Here is a 12,695-nt window from a genome sequence, read left to right on the forward strand (position 1 = left end):
TGGCATTTTCATGCAACAACTAGCAGAGGACACGATGCAGGGCTTCCCAAACCTGTCCTTTCTCTTCCAAGGATGCAGCTCTGCAGCTGCACTTTCAGGTCCTCCTAGCCCCGTCAGTAAAATCCTGCTCCTGCAAATTGCCTCTGGCTTTGGCGAGCGCGAGCACGGGCTCGTCGGCACCGGTGTGTCGATGGCTCCCGTCTCAGGCTTGTTCTGATCTCCAGGCAGAAAGCACCAGTGGCCTTAAGCGAGCAGATAGGGGTGACAGCATGAGCGAAGCTGCCACGTTCGCACTGTTCCCTTCCTCAGGCACTTTACTCAGCGGTAACGAATGCACCAGATTAAAACCTTCAGAGCCCTGTGAGCAACAAGGCCAGGGCCTCGGGAGGCAAATGGAAAGGATCAAGAATGGGTCAGTAACAAGCGCTTGCTACAAAAGGCAAAAATGCCAAGGAAAGGGAAGCTCCTGAGGACCTGATGCACTAAGGAGCCTCCAACCCTCTGCCTTCCCCACGGAGGGATGGGTTGGCTCAGATGGGTGCTATGGTGGGAGCTGGTGCAGGTCTGCAGAGCACGAGCTCCCTGCAGGCTCGGAGGAGGGAGACGACTCAGTCGTGTCCTCTTCCCGGCACCAGCGCTCAGGAGCAGCCCCCGGAGCGGCAATCGGAGCCGATAGAGGTTATCTGCCCTCCTGGCATCCGACGATGATGAAGATCTATTTTCCTCTCCTGTGCCTGCACACCAGCGCGCATAGTCCTGGCTCATAACCTGGTGTGCTCAGTGCTAATGCAATGCAAACCCTTCTGCTGCTATTACCACTTTATTTAACACCTCGGAGCACAAACACAAAGATGAGAAAAGCAGAACTCCACAGTCAACCACAGAAACCTTCTCATTCAGAGCCCAGGATATCCCGGAGGAAAAACAGTTGCTCTCTGGCCCCTCCCAGCCAAAACTACCTGTTCCCCTTCTGTCTGCAGCCTGGCAGCCTTTCCCGTTTCTCTTTATCTTTGTTAAATGCTCTGCAATACTCTTTGCTAGCGAGCAGAAAATAGCACTGTGTCTCATTCCCCTAACCCCTCCTCCGTAATGTTTTAAAGCTGCGTCCAATTTGCTGTGCTTTGCTCCAAACACAGAACGTTTCTCGCCGGCAAAGCAGGTTGGCGGAACAAAAACATTCCTTTAAAAATGTGCTAACATTAATCTCACTCTAAAATAAATATGTAAACATATGGTGACGGACTGCAAGCCTAGGACCTAACAGCTAGGCTCTGCTGTGCTTCTTCTGGGCTGTCTGGGTCTCTTTTGGAGCCGTGCGGGAAAGGGAGGAGAAAAGAGACAACCCAAAAGTGGAGGCACGTTGCACCCAGTGTTGAATGAGTAACCACCCCACGAAACCTTCAGGCATGGACCTGGCGTAATTACGACAAAATGCCTGCGACAGGAGGGATTCGGAGAGCTCTGCTCCAGATTTCTGGTGTGAGCATGTCCCCAGGCTCTTCGAAGCACCCTGTGAAGAGATGCTCACCCTTGTGCATCAGCGTGCAAGGCTGGAGCGCTGGGGAAACTCCCTTTGGCTTTCACTTATGAATCATTCGGTAGCTAGGAACCCATAACGGACTTATATTGCAGCCAGCAAGATGAAGATGTGATGTTGGCAAGAACTTGTCTTACAGCGAGGACAGGAAGCATATCCAACTGCAACTGCCAAGCACTAGTGAAGGTGGACCTGCCGTGGAAGGGTTAGATGAGCTGTCAACTCCTACTACCTCGCAGCCAAGCCAAAATAACTCCTTCTCTTTGTGGTTCACTAGGAACAATTCCCAGGCACCTAATCCAGAGGCACCTGGCTTATTCCCGCAGTTTGCTTACTGCAGCTGCCGATAACGGACTGGTTCCCCAGCGCTTCCTTCCCCAACAGCCTGATGCAGGTTTTACGAGGCGGGCGGGCAGGGCCTGCTGGCTGCCGGAGAGGTGCGAGGCATCGCAAGCCGACTTCACGCCGTCAGCTACAACCAAAACGCCTCGAGCCTTTCCAAAGTGCTCCAGAGCCTTCCAGGAACCGATCTGGAGGTGAGTGTAGGTCGATTCGAAGGTGAGGGCAGCAAGCCCTCTCCCACCCAAGCCAACTGATGCCACATAGGGTCTCCCACAGGGTCAGGATCTGGCCTCAGCCACTCTCTTGCAGCTCTCTGCATCCTGGCTGGTCTCCCTGGGGTGAGGACTTCAAGGAACGACCCGTCGCTGGCCATGGACCAGGACAGCCAACCCTCTAGCTGAGCCATCCTTGCCATGACAAGAAGATAGGTCAAGGCCTTTCCTTGCACAAGCCCAAGGATATCCCCTAGAAAGGCTCAGCTCCTGTGTAGTCAAACATGATGGGGGGGGGGTCTCAATGCAATGGTGAACCTCCCCTTGGTTATCTGGCTTTCCCCATCATCCTGAAAAGCAGAAAATAGCCAGCTCCCTTCCTCTGCTTCTGCAAGCATTCACTGGCCAAAAATCCCTCCCAGAGGGACTAGGTAAGAGCTTGAACAGGGCTGTAAGAGCTCACAGCGCTCTTCCACAGGGACATGGGCTCATATCCAGTCACATGCTGGGAAAATGAGTGTTGATGAGGCAGAAAACCTTCCAGCAATGTTCAACAACAGGCAGGTCTGAGTGGTCTGCTCTGGATCGGGACACGTGCAAGAAACAGGATCCTGCACGTGCCTGGATGGATCTGCCCAGGCTGCTCCACCCGCCCCGATCTAGCATCTCCCTTGGGTGCCCCGGGCCATTCGCCGAGAGCTGCAAACTCCGGCGTGTTGAACAGGGAGCTCCTAAACTCTGCCTAACGTGTGTTGCTGCTCTGGCTGCTTTTAACCCCAAAGTGGGGGGTTTTAAGAGCTGTTTGGCCACTTGGGGCCACCACGCCGTCCCCACGCTCTGCGGTGACGATCGGAAATGCAGGCGCCTTCCCCAGCAGGTGCAAAGACGCAGACGGCGAAGGAAGGATCCCATCTGCAGCGAAACAGCTGAGGGATTAAAAAAGAAAAAAAAGCAATTCCCAGCGATTCCGCGACCTCCAAGAAACGGAGCCGGCTCTAAACAGGATGGTTTTGGGAGTCAGCAAAGCAGCACCTTTGAATGAAAGCATCAAGTACGTCTTTGCGGCACTGGCAAAGTGCCGTTTGAAGGGGATCTTTTCTCATTTGCTTTACACTTGCAACATAACAGAGCACCAGATGCCATCATTTAGTCATCCGCAGCGGAGAAAGGGGCCCATATGTTGCACATTGTATGATAAAGGAGAATAAATAACCGTCGTCTCCGATGGAATCAGCCCTCTTCTGAGCGCAACTCCGTACAAATCTTTTAAGCCCTTTAAATTTTATTCCGAACGTAGGTGACGGGATCAGAGAATGATGGGAGCCACAATCAGATAGTTGGCTTAAATACTTTTCATTTGGCCAATGCTGGATTTGAGCCACGGTGCTTGTGCGCTGGCACAGCGTCCGCAGGAGATGCAGGGCCTAAATGCTTAATTAAACCCTCCTCGATCAACGGAGCCACGGCCCATCTCGCGGCGAGGAGCCAGCTTTCCTCCAGCCCTGCCGGACCGGGAACACCGGCAAACCAAGGCAAGCACCGGGACAGCCCCCACACGGACAACACGGTCCCTTCGATGCTCTTCCTTCCTTGTTTTATCTCGATACCTTGCTCTTACAATTTGCAACACAAGGCAGATATTTCCTGCACGTACTTTTGGGCAGAGGCTACTTGCCATCCATCTTTTGGGCTGGACAAAGTTCAGAAATGCCAAGGCCACAGGGAAAGCATCTCGCACGCCGGGGGAGCTGACGCTGCACGGAGGTCCTGGGAAGCTGTGCGCTTCTCTGCCCATCATTTTTTCGGTGGAAATGCTGCTGCAAGGGCCGATTCATGAGGAAGTTTTACAGGCAAATCTGTACTTTTTTTTTTTCTTACAGGCAAGATCGTACAGACAAATCCTCCCGGGCTTGCAGGCTGCTAGACTCTGCCTCCCCTGAGCACGTCGATGAACTCCTCTCTCTCCGAGGGGCTCATCAAGGGCTGTTACCTGGAGCCTCCACTGTAATTATAGCTTCAAAGGCACGCCGCGTCCCTAGTGCTATGTAATTTGTAATCAGAAGCAAATTCCCGCCTGCTCAGCCACCAGACACAGCTGTGGGTCCTCTCCGAAGAGCGGCGGGAGGAGGCACATCTCCGGAGACCGGGCTCCGTGCAGAAATCGGGAGCTGCATTTCATAAATCTTGCTGCACCCTCCCCTGATAATTTGGATGTGGGTTGGGGGAAAACGGGCTGTGGCATCCCCAAAGCCCGGCGTGACAGTGCCAGGAGAGCTCCTGCCACCTCCCCCGGGCAGCTTTGGTGAGCGGTGCCGACGTGCCAAGTCTCTGATGTTGTCAGCTCCCGTCTCAACCTTTTATTTTCCAATTATCTCGGAAGGCAGCCAAGCTGTTACAGCCTGTGCTTGGAGCCACAACAGCGTCGCTTCCAACCCCGGAGATGCAAACGCAGGATTGCCAGCACTGCTGCATCTCCACCTGACCGGGCGCATCGCTGAAATGCTCCCCGTCACCCTTCAAAGGGGAGAAGATCCAGTCCCTGGGCTGGCTTGGCTTGTAGCCTTCAAATAGTCCATCTGGCATGGAAAGAGATGCTCCAAGCAGGTGGGCGACAGCACCCTGAAGCCCTCTTCATCCCCTCCTAGCCAGCATGGGTGCTTTTCTACCGGGAAATGCAACCTCAAGCAAGGCCCTTATATTCCAGCCATACCTCCCCGAGGAGCTGCTCGAGTGAAACCATTTAGCTAGTGGCACTGGAAATCCCGCCTGCAAAGCTCGCGGGCCCTTCGCGTCGCCTCCAAGAGCACGTTACGGAGCCGGCACTGCCCGGCTGGCCAGTAAATAGCAACTCGGGCGACGGAGCGATCCTGCGGCTTGCAGGCACAGAAACGCAGTGAGTGGGAGAGAAGCTAATTGCATGTGATTTCTTTTCCTCGGAGCCCCTTGAACAGCGCGCAACAGCGCAGCCGGCTTGTCCTCTCCAGGGAATTGCTTTGCCTCCTCCGGACGATGCTGATTTTAGCCCCGAAGGGCTCCGGTGTGGAGGCAGCAGGACAGGCGAAGGATGCTGCAGGACCTGCGGATGCCTCCGCTCATCCAGCTCCGCAGCGCGACGGGGTGATGCTCTGCACCGATGGCCGGAGCGAAACCACACGCTGGCGGTGGCACAAGCGCGGCCAGGAGGGAGAAGGCAACAGGCACAAAACCGCTTCATCCAGGGGCTCCTGATGGTTCGCCCGGAAAAGTAACGCTGATCCGTAATTTTGCTCGGCCGCCGTGGCAGCTCTCCTAGGGCTGCCCACGTGCAACCTTCCTTGGCACGGCGGCCTCTCCTGCTCACAGAAACGCGACTTTGGCGTCTAATTGAGGTTGACAAACTCGCCTCCTCGCCCGCTCACAAACATTAATGCTTAATTAATGAATTAAATGCTTTTTAAATTCGCCCAGTCTCCGCTACAAAGGAGGGAGCCAATCAGTTACAAACTGGCAGGCTCGGAAAGGGAAGGAACAAACTGACCCATCTCCATAAACGCATGACGGATTTGCTTTCCCGAAATACAACGGGAGAGAGGATGGCTTTACAGAAATGCGGGACGCACAGCCCAGGCACTGCGACGAAGCCCCGCGTGGTGGGAACGGGTTGCAGACGGGGACAGCGGCCCTGCTCTGTGTTTTGACACTACCTGATCCCCGCAGCATCCCTCTTTCCTGGCTTAAGCAGCTGCCATTCGTGCTCTGCTCTTGGCACCAGGCCTCCTGCTAACTGCAAACATGTGTCCTGAGCTGCAGAGGTCTTTTTTTTAAATGCCTATCTCCGTTTTATCTACGCGTTTAATCTTCTGCAGCAGGGAAGATGCGGACTGGTGGCATTTCCAGCATGGAGAAGAGTTTTGGCAGAGTTAAAAAAGCCACCTGGGCACCACACTGCGTCTGGCTCCTACCCCGCTCCCCAGGCTCGTCCTGCAGCATCCAGCCATCGCCGGGTATCTCCAGGCTCTGGCTGGATCGAAGACGGTGTTTTTATCCAGAGCAGATTGGTGTTTTCCCCAGCGCCGTCTCTGCAAAGCATCAGGTCCGGGACTCGCCTGCTCCTGGCTCTGCCGTGGGGTCCGTGCAGGATCCCGGCAAATCCTCCACCTCGCCAGGAGGAATTTTTCGCGGAGGAAGAGGGATGCACTGACCTAGGGTGAACCGTGGCACCAGGACAAAAGCTGGTTTCTGGCCATACCTGCCTTCTCCATGGGACGAGACACATGTACGTGTGGATCCGGGAAGGACCCACCTGCCGCACATGACGTGACCAAACTTCAGGCTGCAAGGAGGGATGTCCAAAGCCCCACGCTTGAACACGGCAAAGTCTAGATGGAGTGGATTCGCATTTGCTCCAAATGAAACAACAACCAGAAATCTCTGCTCCTTAATGAGACATCGCAGAGCACTGGCTTAATAGCATTGCACTTCCAGCCGGCTTCAGCACTTGTAAAAATACTTAAAACCTCCAGGCACACACAGCTTGCAGCCCTTGTTGTCGCCATCTCCCAGTTAATGATGCTGGAATTTCTCTATTTACTGTCTCCCTTCATGGGCAGGGCTGTTCTCGGTGTAAATCCATCTGTTCCTTCCCATTTGCTCCCTTCAAGGAAGTGTCGGAAGAGCTGTCTTTACCGGCGCGCGCTTAACCCTTCCCGCACCCCAGCAAAGCTGCAGTGCCCATAGTCCCAGTGCACCCAGTTTGAGTGGTCACTGGAAAAGCAGCATGTCTGGGCATGCAAAGGCATTGCCCTCATGTTGCTTGAATATGTTGGCCAAAATCTTAGGTGCGTGACCCAATTGGGGGGTGCGCGGCGGACGTTGCACCCTACGAAGCTCCTGGCCTTTGCGATACCTTCACGCAGCAATAGCGCAGGCCAGGTCTTTGCCATGGGAAGAAAAAAACCCGCTTTCCCGTCCTCAGCGACCAGCTTTCAGTCTGTTTAAAAACCCTCTTTCCCTTGCAATATTGCGAGGGGTTAACAGGAGCACCCAAACCATTACTGCATATACACCAGAGATGCTCTCTCTTTCTGGCCTCTTTTTTAAACTAAATGAGTCCGTGTTTTTCAATCTCTGCTCGTTCGGATGCATCCTTTCCATTGCTTCCCTTCAAACCCATTTTCTTTCGACTGCCGTGCATCTTTTTGCAAAGGGGCTGATTCGCGCCAAACGCAGTTTTCCAAGCGAAACCCCGCTGGTGCCCTCCGAAAGCAGTGCTGCGATCCCTCCCGCGTGCGCGTCCTCCGGCTCCGAGCCCTCCCTGCGCGCCGAGCCGAAGCTGTCGCTCAGGCTGGCCCCGGCCGCCTGCCAATTTGCTTCACCCAGTAGTTTAATTAATTTAGAGTCCAACGAAATATAGGGGGGAGAATCAACCGGGAGAGCGTGTGGGATTGAGGGAAACGGAAAGAAATCGCAGCGCTCGTGTTTTTCTGGGAGGAGGTGCGATATTGTGGGTAGAAGACGTTGTCGGCATTAGGAAACTTTGCAAAATGCTACTGAATTGTGACGGGTGACCTTTTCAAACGCAACTGCCTGCACGGTGGCTCAAAAACAGAGGCCTGAGAGTTATCGCTGCCACCCCAAGACCTGCTCTCGCAGCTCACGTGTAATTACAGATCGTGATACTGCCGTTTTTGGTAGCTGATGCTCTCTGTCCCGTGCAAACGTTACGAGGGGATGAGTCTCCGAGGCGCGCTAGAGCCCTATTAAACAATATTGCTCTGTCTTTGAACCTGTTGCTTAATTGAAACCTCTTAAATTTTTATTGTCACGTTGGCAGAGATTGCTGTTTTAGTGCGCGTTTCATCTTCCCTAACGCGCTGCGCTCGCGGCGGAACGAGGAGCAACTGAGCCGGGGAAGGAGCACTCTCCGCTCCTGTCCGTCGATGCGAGCGGTTCCAGGCCATCGGACGTCTCCATGTTCCTCTCCCTTAACGGCATCGATATTCCCAGTCCCACTTTTCCGGGCCCGAGACAGTTTTCTCTCCTCTCTCTGAGACCACTCTGGTTTCTTCTAGAGGAAGAGCGCCGCGTTGCAGACAAGGCCACCGTCATGGTTTACACAAAAGCAGCCAGAGAAGATGGTTTTCATCATCCTGCACCTAAACACCCTTTTTCTAATTGCAATGGTCCATTGCACACCTTTTTCTGCGCTACCTCTATCAAAGCCTAAGTTACTTCTGCAGGCTTAGCAAGTCAGCTCCGCTCCAGCTCCTCTCAAACTCCAAGCAAGGAGACGGAGTCTCTTTATTTTAAGCAATTTTGGACAGAAAGCAGCTGTTTCAGCCAGGTGTCTGCAGCAAAAAAAAAATTGCCCTATATAACTGTACAGATGTATTTTATGGAGAAAACGTCCAGCTTGGATCGTCTTTGCAGGGTTGCTTTCACCGATTCAGCAAGCGCAACGGATCTGCTGGCAAAGTTGTTTTTGCGCCGCGGTGCCGCCGCATCGGTGCGTTTTACTGCCGTGGCTGCATGGTGAGCAAGCACAACACCGTTACGGCATTAACATCACCAAGCCGACAAACATTTCCTAAAAGTGTCACGCTGGCGGAGAGATCGGAGAGCTGGAGGCAGGGTTTGGGCTCTGCAGGAGGAGAAGAGGGGCTTGATTTCCAGATGCCGGCGGGAGCCCCGGGATGCACCTCCGGAGGTGGGCGGCTTGCTGCAGACCAACGGGAACACAGCGACAGACGGACAAATTCCCCCAGGTCGCCAAAGCCGCCGTAGGAGCAGGATCGTCCCAGCCATGGAGAGGGGCTGGTCTGAGCAGATGCAAGAGGAAAATCCCTGCAGGCAGCAGCAAGGCAAGAAGGTGCCACCAGAGAGAAGGGACCAGGTCCCCATTGGTGCGACCAGGTGGAAGCATTAATTTGCACGTAAAACGAAGTGGGGAAGCAAATTAATTAGCAGGAACCCACCCTGACCTCTGATGGAGTGGGTGGATCCCAACCTCAAGGGCTCCTTCCCGTCTGCACTCCCAGCTACCAGCCCGGTGGCTAATTTTAAAGTGACATTTAATGAGATCATCCTCTCAGGGACGGGGGGGCGAAGGGATAGATTTGCCTGAGGCCGCAGGGGGCAGCAACCGGGCCAGAAATAGAGCAACAACCTTCTAACCCAGCCACAAATAAATATCCTTTTGGGGTTTGAGAAGGTGGGCGAGGCCCAGCATTACGGTGCCCACAACAGTGGAAACAGGTCCTCTCTTCTCTGAGCACGGGTGCACATTTCTTGGTCCTCCAGTGAAGCAGTGCAAAACCCACCAATGGTGCCACCGTTTTGGGGTGGACAGAGTCAATTAGAACATGATAAAAGGACAATTTCTTTAGGCCAGGTTGGCTCTAAATGAAAAACAACTCAGTGTCTTTAGGTTCAGATCAAAGGGGGACCTCCCGCCCTTGCATAGCCCCAGCCCTGCGCTGTGGTATATGGGGAATAAAAAACACTTTCAAGCCAAGAGACTCCCCAAAATACCTATTTTCCTTATCATCTTCTATCCATCTTCCCTCCCCAGAAGGAGGGATTTGGCAGAGGAATGTGGTTTCCCCTCTCTCCGCTACTTTTCTTCTTAATAGGATCCCTTGCAAAATTCCTTTATTTTTTTTTAAATAGAAATAACAAAACAGCTAATGCTGGCGATGGGATGTGAAGCACGAGGGGAAGATTTCCAGCAGCCGTCTTAAAAGTTTCGGAATGGGAGAGGGTTTTGCTCAAGCAGATGTGCAGGCTGGGGATGGAAGAGCCAGAGCTGCACCGCCGTTCTTAGCGTAACCGGTCCCGGCAAGGCCCCTGACGCAGGATGCTCTGCTCCACCACCGAGTTCCTCTACGCCCTTTGGCACGTCGCTTTGCCGCCCTGTAAAATGGGACGACGTCTGCAAGCTGCCAGCCGCCGGCTTGGACCCCATGAGTCATCTCCAGCCCACCCTGCTCTTTGCTGCTTGGCTGAACGGTAGCTTCACCCTCGGTGCCAACATGCATCAGAGATACCCAAACACAAGATGGGACAGACAAGGGATTCAAAGTACAGTAATCACTGCCAACAATTCTGGTGCTAATTAATCATTTTTCTGTCCAGATTCTTTATCTCGCAGTATTTCCTACATAAGTAATACCAGATACTGCCGATTCCTCCAGAGTAGCACAAGGCAGCTGCTGGGAGAAGGGAACATGCTGGGGACACGTGGAAGGATTTGTGTCGAGCAAACAGGCACAGGTTACAAAAAATACCCACGACTGGCTGGTTTCCAAGACTTGGGATAATTCTGAACAATTAAATTATCGCTTCTCTTATTTCCCTAATGAGTTGGCTTATGTGGATATTCCCATGCCCCTCTCGGGAAATGCAGCCCTGCAGCCCTCCATATGCAATTGTATGGTAGGGAAGGGCAGAGAAAGGCCCAAGAGCCGCTGAAGGACAAATGAACATTAACTTCTCCCCAATGGTCAGGACTGAAGTTTAACTTAGCTGCTTTCTCCACTGGCTGAGCCTGGGGCAGAGAAGCCACCTTGACACAGGTCTCCTGAATCCATGGGCAACCACCTGGACAACGTGGCTTTCTTGCCGGCAGCATGCACCTTGGACGCCCTACGGCAATGCCTGGTCCATCGCCTTTCCAAGCATCAAGCCCTTCCCTGATGGCAGCGGTCCAGCATGGAGCTGAGATGGCTGAATCGCTGCCCACGGGCACGAGGGGGGTCTCACCTCCAGCTTCAGCGGTGGCACATTCAAGGCAGAGAGAGCCCAGTCCACTCGGACACACGGGAAGCAAATATCCTCCCGTCTCAACCTCACCTCTGATGACCATCCAGCAAGCTCTACCCGGGCAGTAAGCTGGGCTCAGCATGCTTTAGGAGGAGTCAGCGTGTCTAAGGAGTCCAAACCCATACAAGGCTGAGGCTTGGCTGGAGGATGATGTGTCGAGGAGAGAGCAGCTGCTCTGTACTTCAGCAGCTGTTGCCTCGGCCCCTGAAGAGTCCTCCACCTTCCCTGTTACCAAGGCGTTATGCTCAAAACAAGTGCTCTGCGCTCCGATAAAGCTGCTCATTTTCTGTAACCCACCGGGCTTCCCACAAGATACAGACTGACAACACAAAAACCCTTTCTTGGCTTTAATTGAGAAGCCTCCACCTGGCACTCGCCTACAGGGAACCCACACCATTTATTCTCTCCTGCATGCCTATGCACGCGTGCGTCCTCACGGAGGAGAGAGGATCTGCACCCAGGCTCACTGAAATACAGCATCTTCAGGTGCATTTTGGTACCAGTGTCCATGGAGAGATGCCTTGGCTTCAGGATACATTTGGTGGTGAATTGCTCTTCTAAGCTGAAATACAAGTACCGCGGCTCTGATTCCCCACTGAGGTTCAATCAGAGCAAACCCTCAAACAGCTCCTGTTGTGTTTCCCGAATCTGATTCATGTCTCATCTGAAGGCGAATGCAGGAGCACAAAGGAAAATGAGAGACACAATGAAGCAGGAAGGCTAAAAACGCCAGCGTTGGGACCAAACTGAGAAAGGGATTTATTCTGCTGGCCAGCTTTCCAAACTCTGAGCAAGGATCTGGGTCTAACAATGCTACGTCTCATCACAGCCATCCGTGACGACATGTCACTGTCGGGATGCAGGGAGAGTGTTGTATGAGGAGCAACGAGCTTCCCATCCCTGGTTATAATAAATAATGTAAGTATTTCTGTGTTACCTGTAAGGATTCAAGCTCATTTACCTAATGAAATGTTCTCCTCTGAACTCCTTTTATCCCTTGCATGTGGGATCCTTTTGGCAAAAAGCATCCTTTTGCAGGGCGTTGGAAGGTACCCAACACATTTTGCGACTGCCATAGCTGAACCGTAGCAATAACAGAGCAAGCCAGGGTAATTACCAGGGATGAACACCCTTCCGCGGCCAAAGCTGTGACAATTCTGGGCAATGTGAGGGAAGCAACACCGTAAAACCTGTCCTCGTCCAAGCCAAGCTAGCCAACTGGAGGAGCAATTTGAAGCAAAGGGTGTCTGGGCTGAAAACAGCTGTTAATCATGAAACACCTCTCAAGGGGCTTCCTTCCATAGAAGTGACCTCACATATTGACCCATTAGAGGGCTTTGGGTAGGAAAATGAAATCAGGCACTTACCCTTTGCTCTTGGGTGGCGACAAAGGTCTGGAAACCAGGGGCCACGCCAAAGCCAAGCTCTTGGACGAACGGTGGCTCAGACTGGCTGTGGATCTGAACTTTGACTCCAGCCTCGAACGTCGTCTCCTCTGGAAGAAGGAGACAGCAGGTTAGCTGACCAGAAGGACGAGAGGGCGGCCGCGGGATGGGGCCGCTCGTGTCAGAGCCTGGCTGCAGGCGGGATCGCATTTGACAGCAAGGGGACATTTGCCCTTCTCTCCCCATATCCCGCTATTTAACGCCAAGATTTGCAACTCGGCTTGGTCTGTCTCCAGACCAAGCTCCAAGATAGAGCAAACAGGAGGCGATATCTATTTTCTAGCTGATAGATTTTTTTTTTAGCTACAGAATCTTAAATGCATTTTATTAAAAACCTCAACTCCTCCTTCCCCCAAAGAG

General features: G+C 53.2%; 1 protein-coding gene across 2 annotated transcripts in view; it reads right to left on the reverse strand.

The window, feature by feature from the left end:
• The window catches only part of ASIC2 (acid sensing ion channel subunit 2), a 507,727-nt gene that overhangs the window by 8,310 nt on the left and 486,722 nt on the right, over window positions 1–12,695 (reverse strand). For both annotated transcript variants that reach the window (XM_026099448.2, XM_064524509.1), the window contains exon 3: window positions 12,258–12,385. In XM_026099448.2, coding sequence (XP_025955233.1) covers window positions 12,258–12,385 — 128 coding nt within the window. The remainder of the gene's footprint in view (window positions 1–12,257; window positions 12,386–12,695) is intronic.

This window comes from Dromaius novaehollandiae, chromosome 22 (assembly GCF_036370855.1).
Source record: "Dromaius novaehollandiae isolate bDroNov1 chromosome 22, bDroNov1.hap1, whole genome shotgun sequence".
Classification (NCBI taxonomy): domain Eukaryota; kingdom Metazoa; phylum Chordata; class Aves; order Casuariiformes; family Dromaiidae; genus Dromaius; species Dromaius novaehollandiae.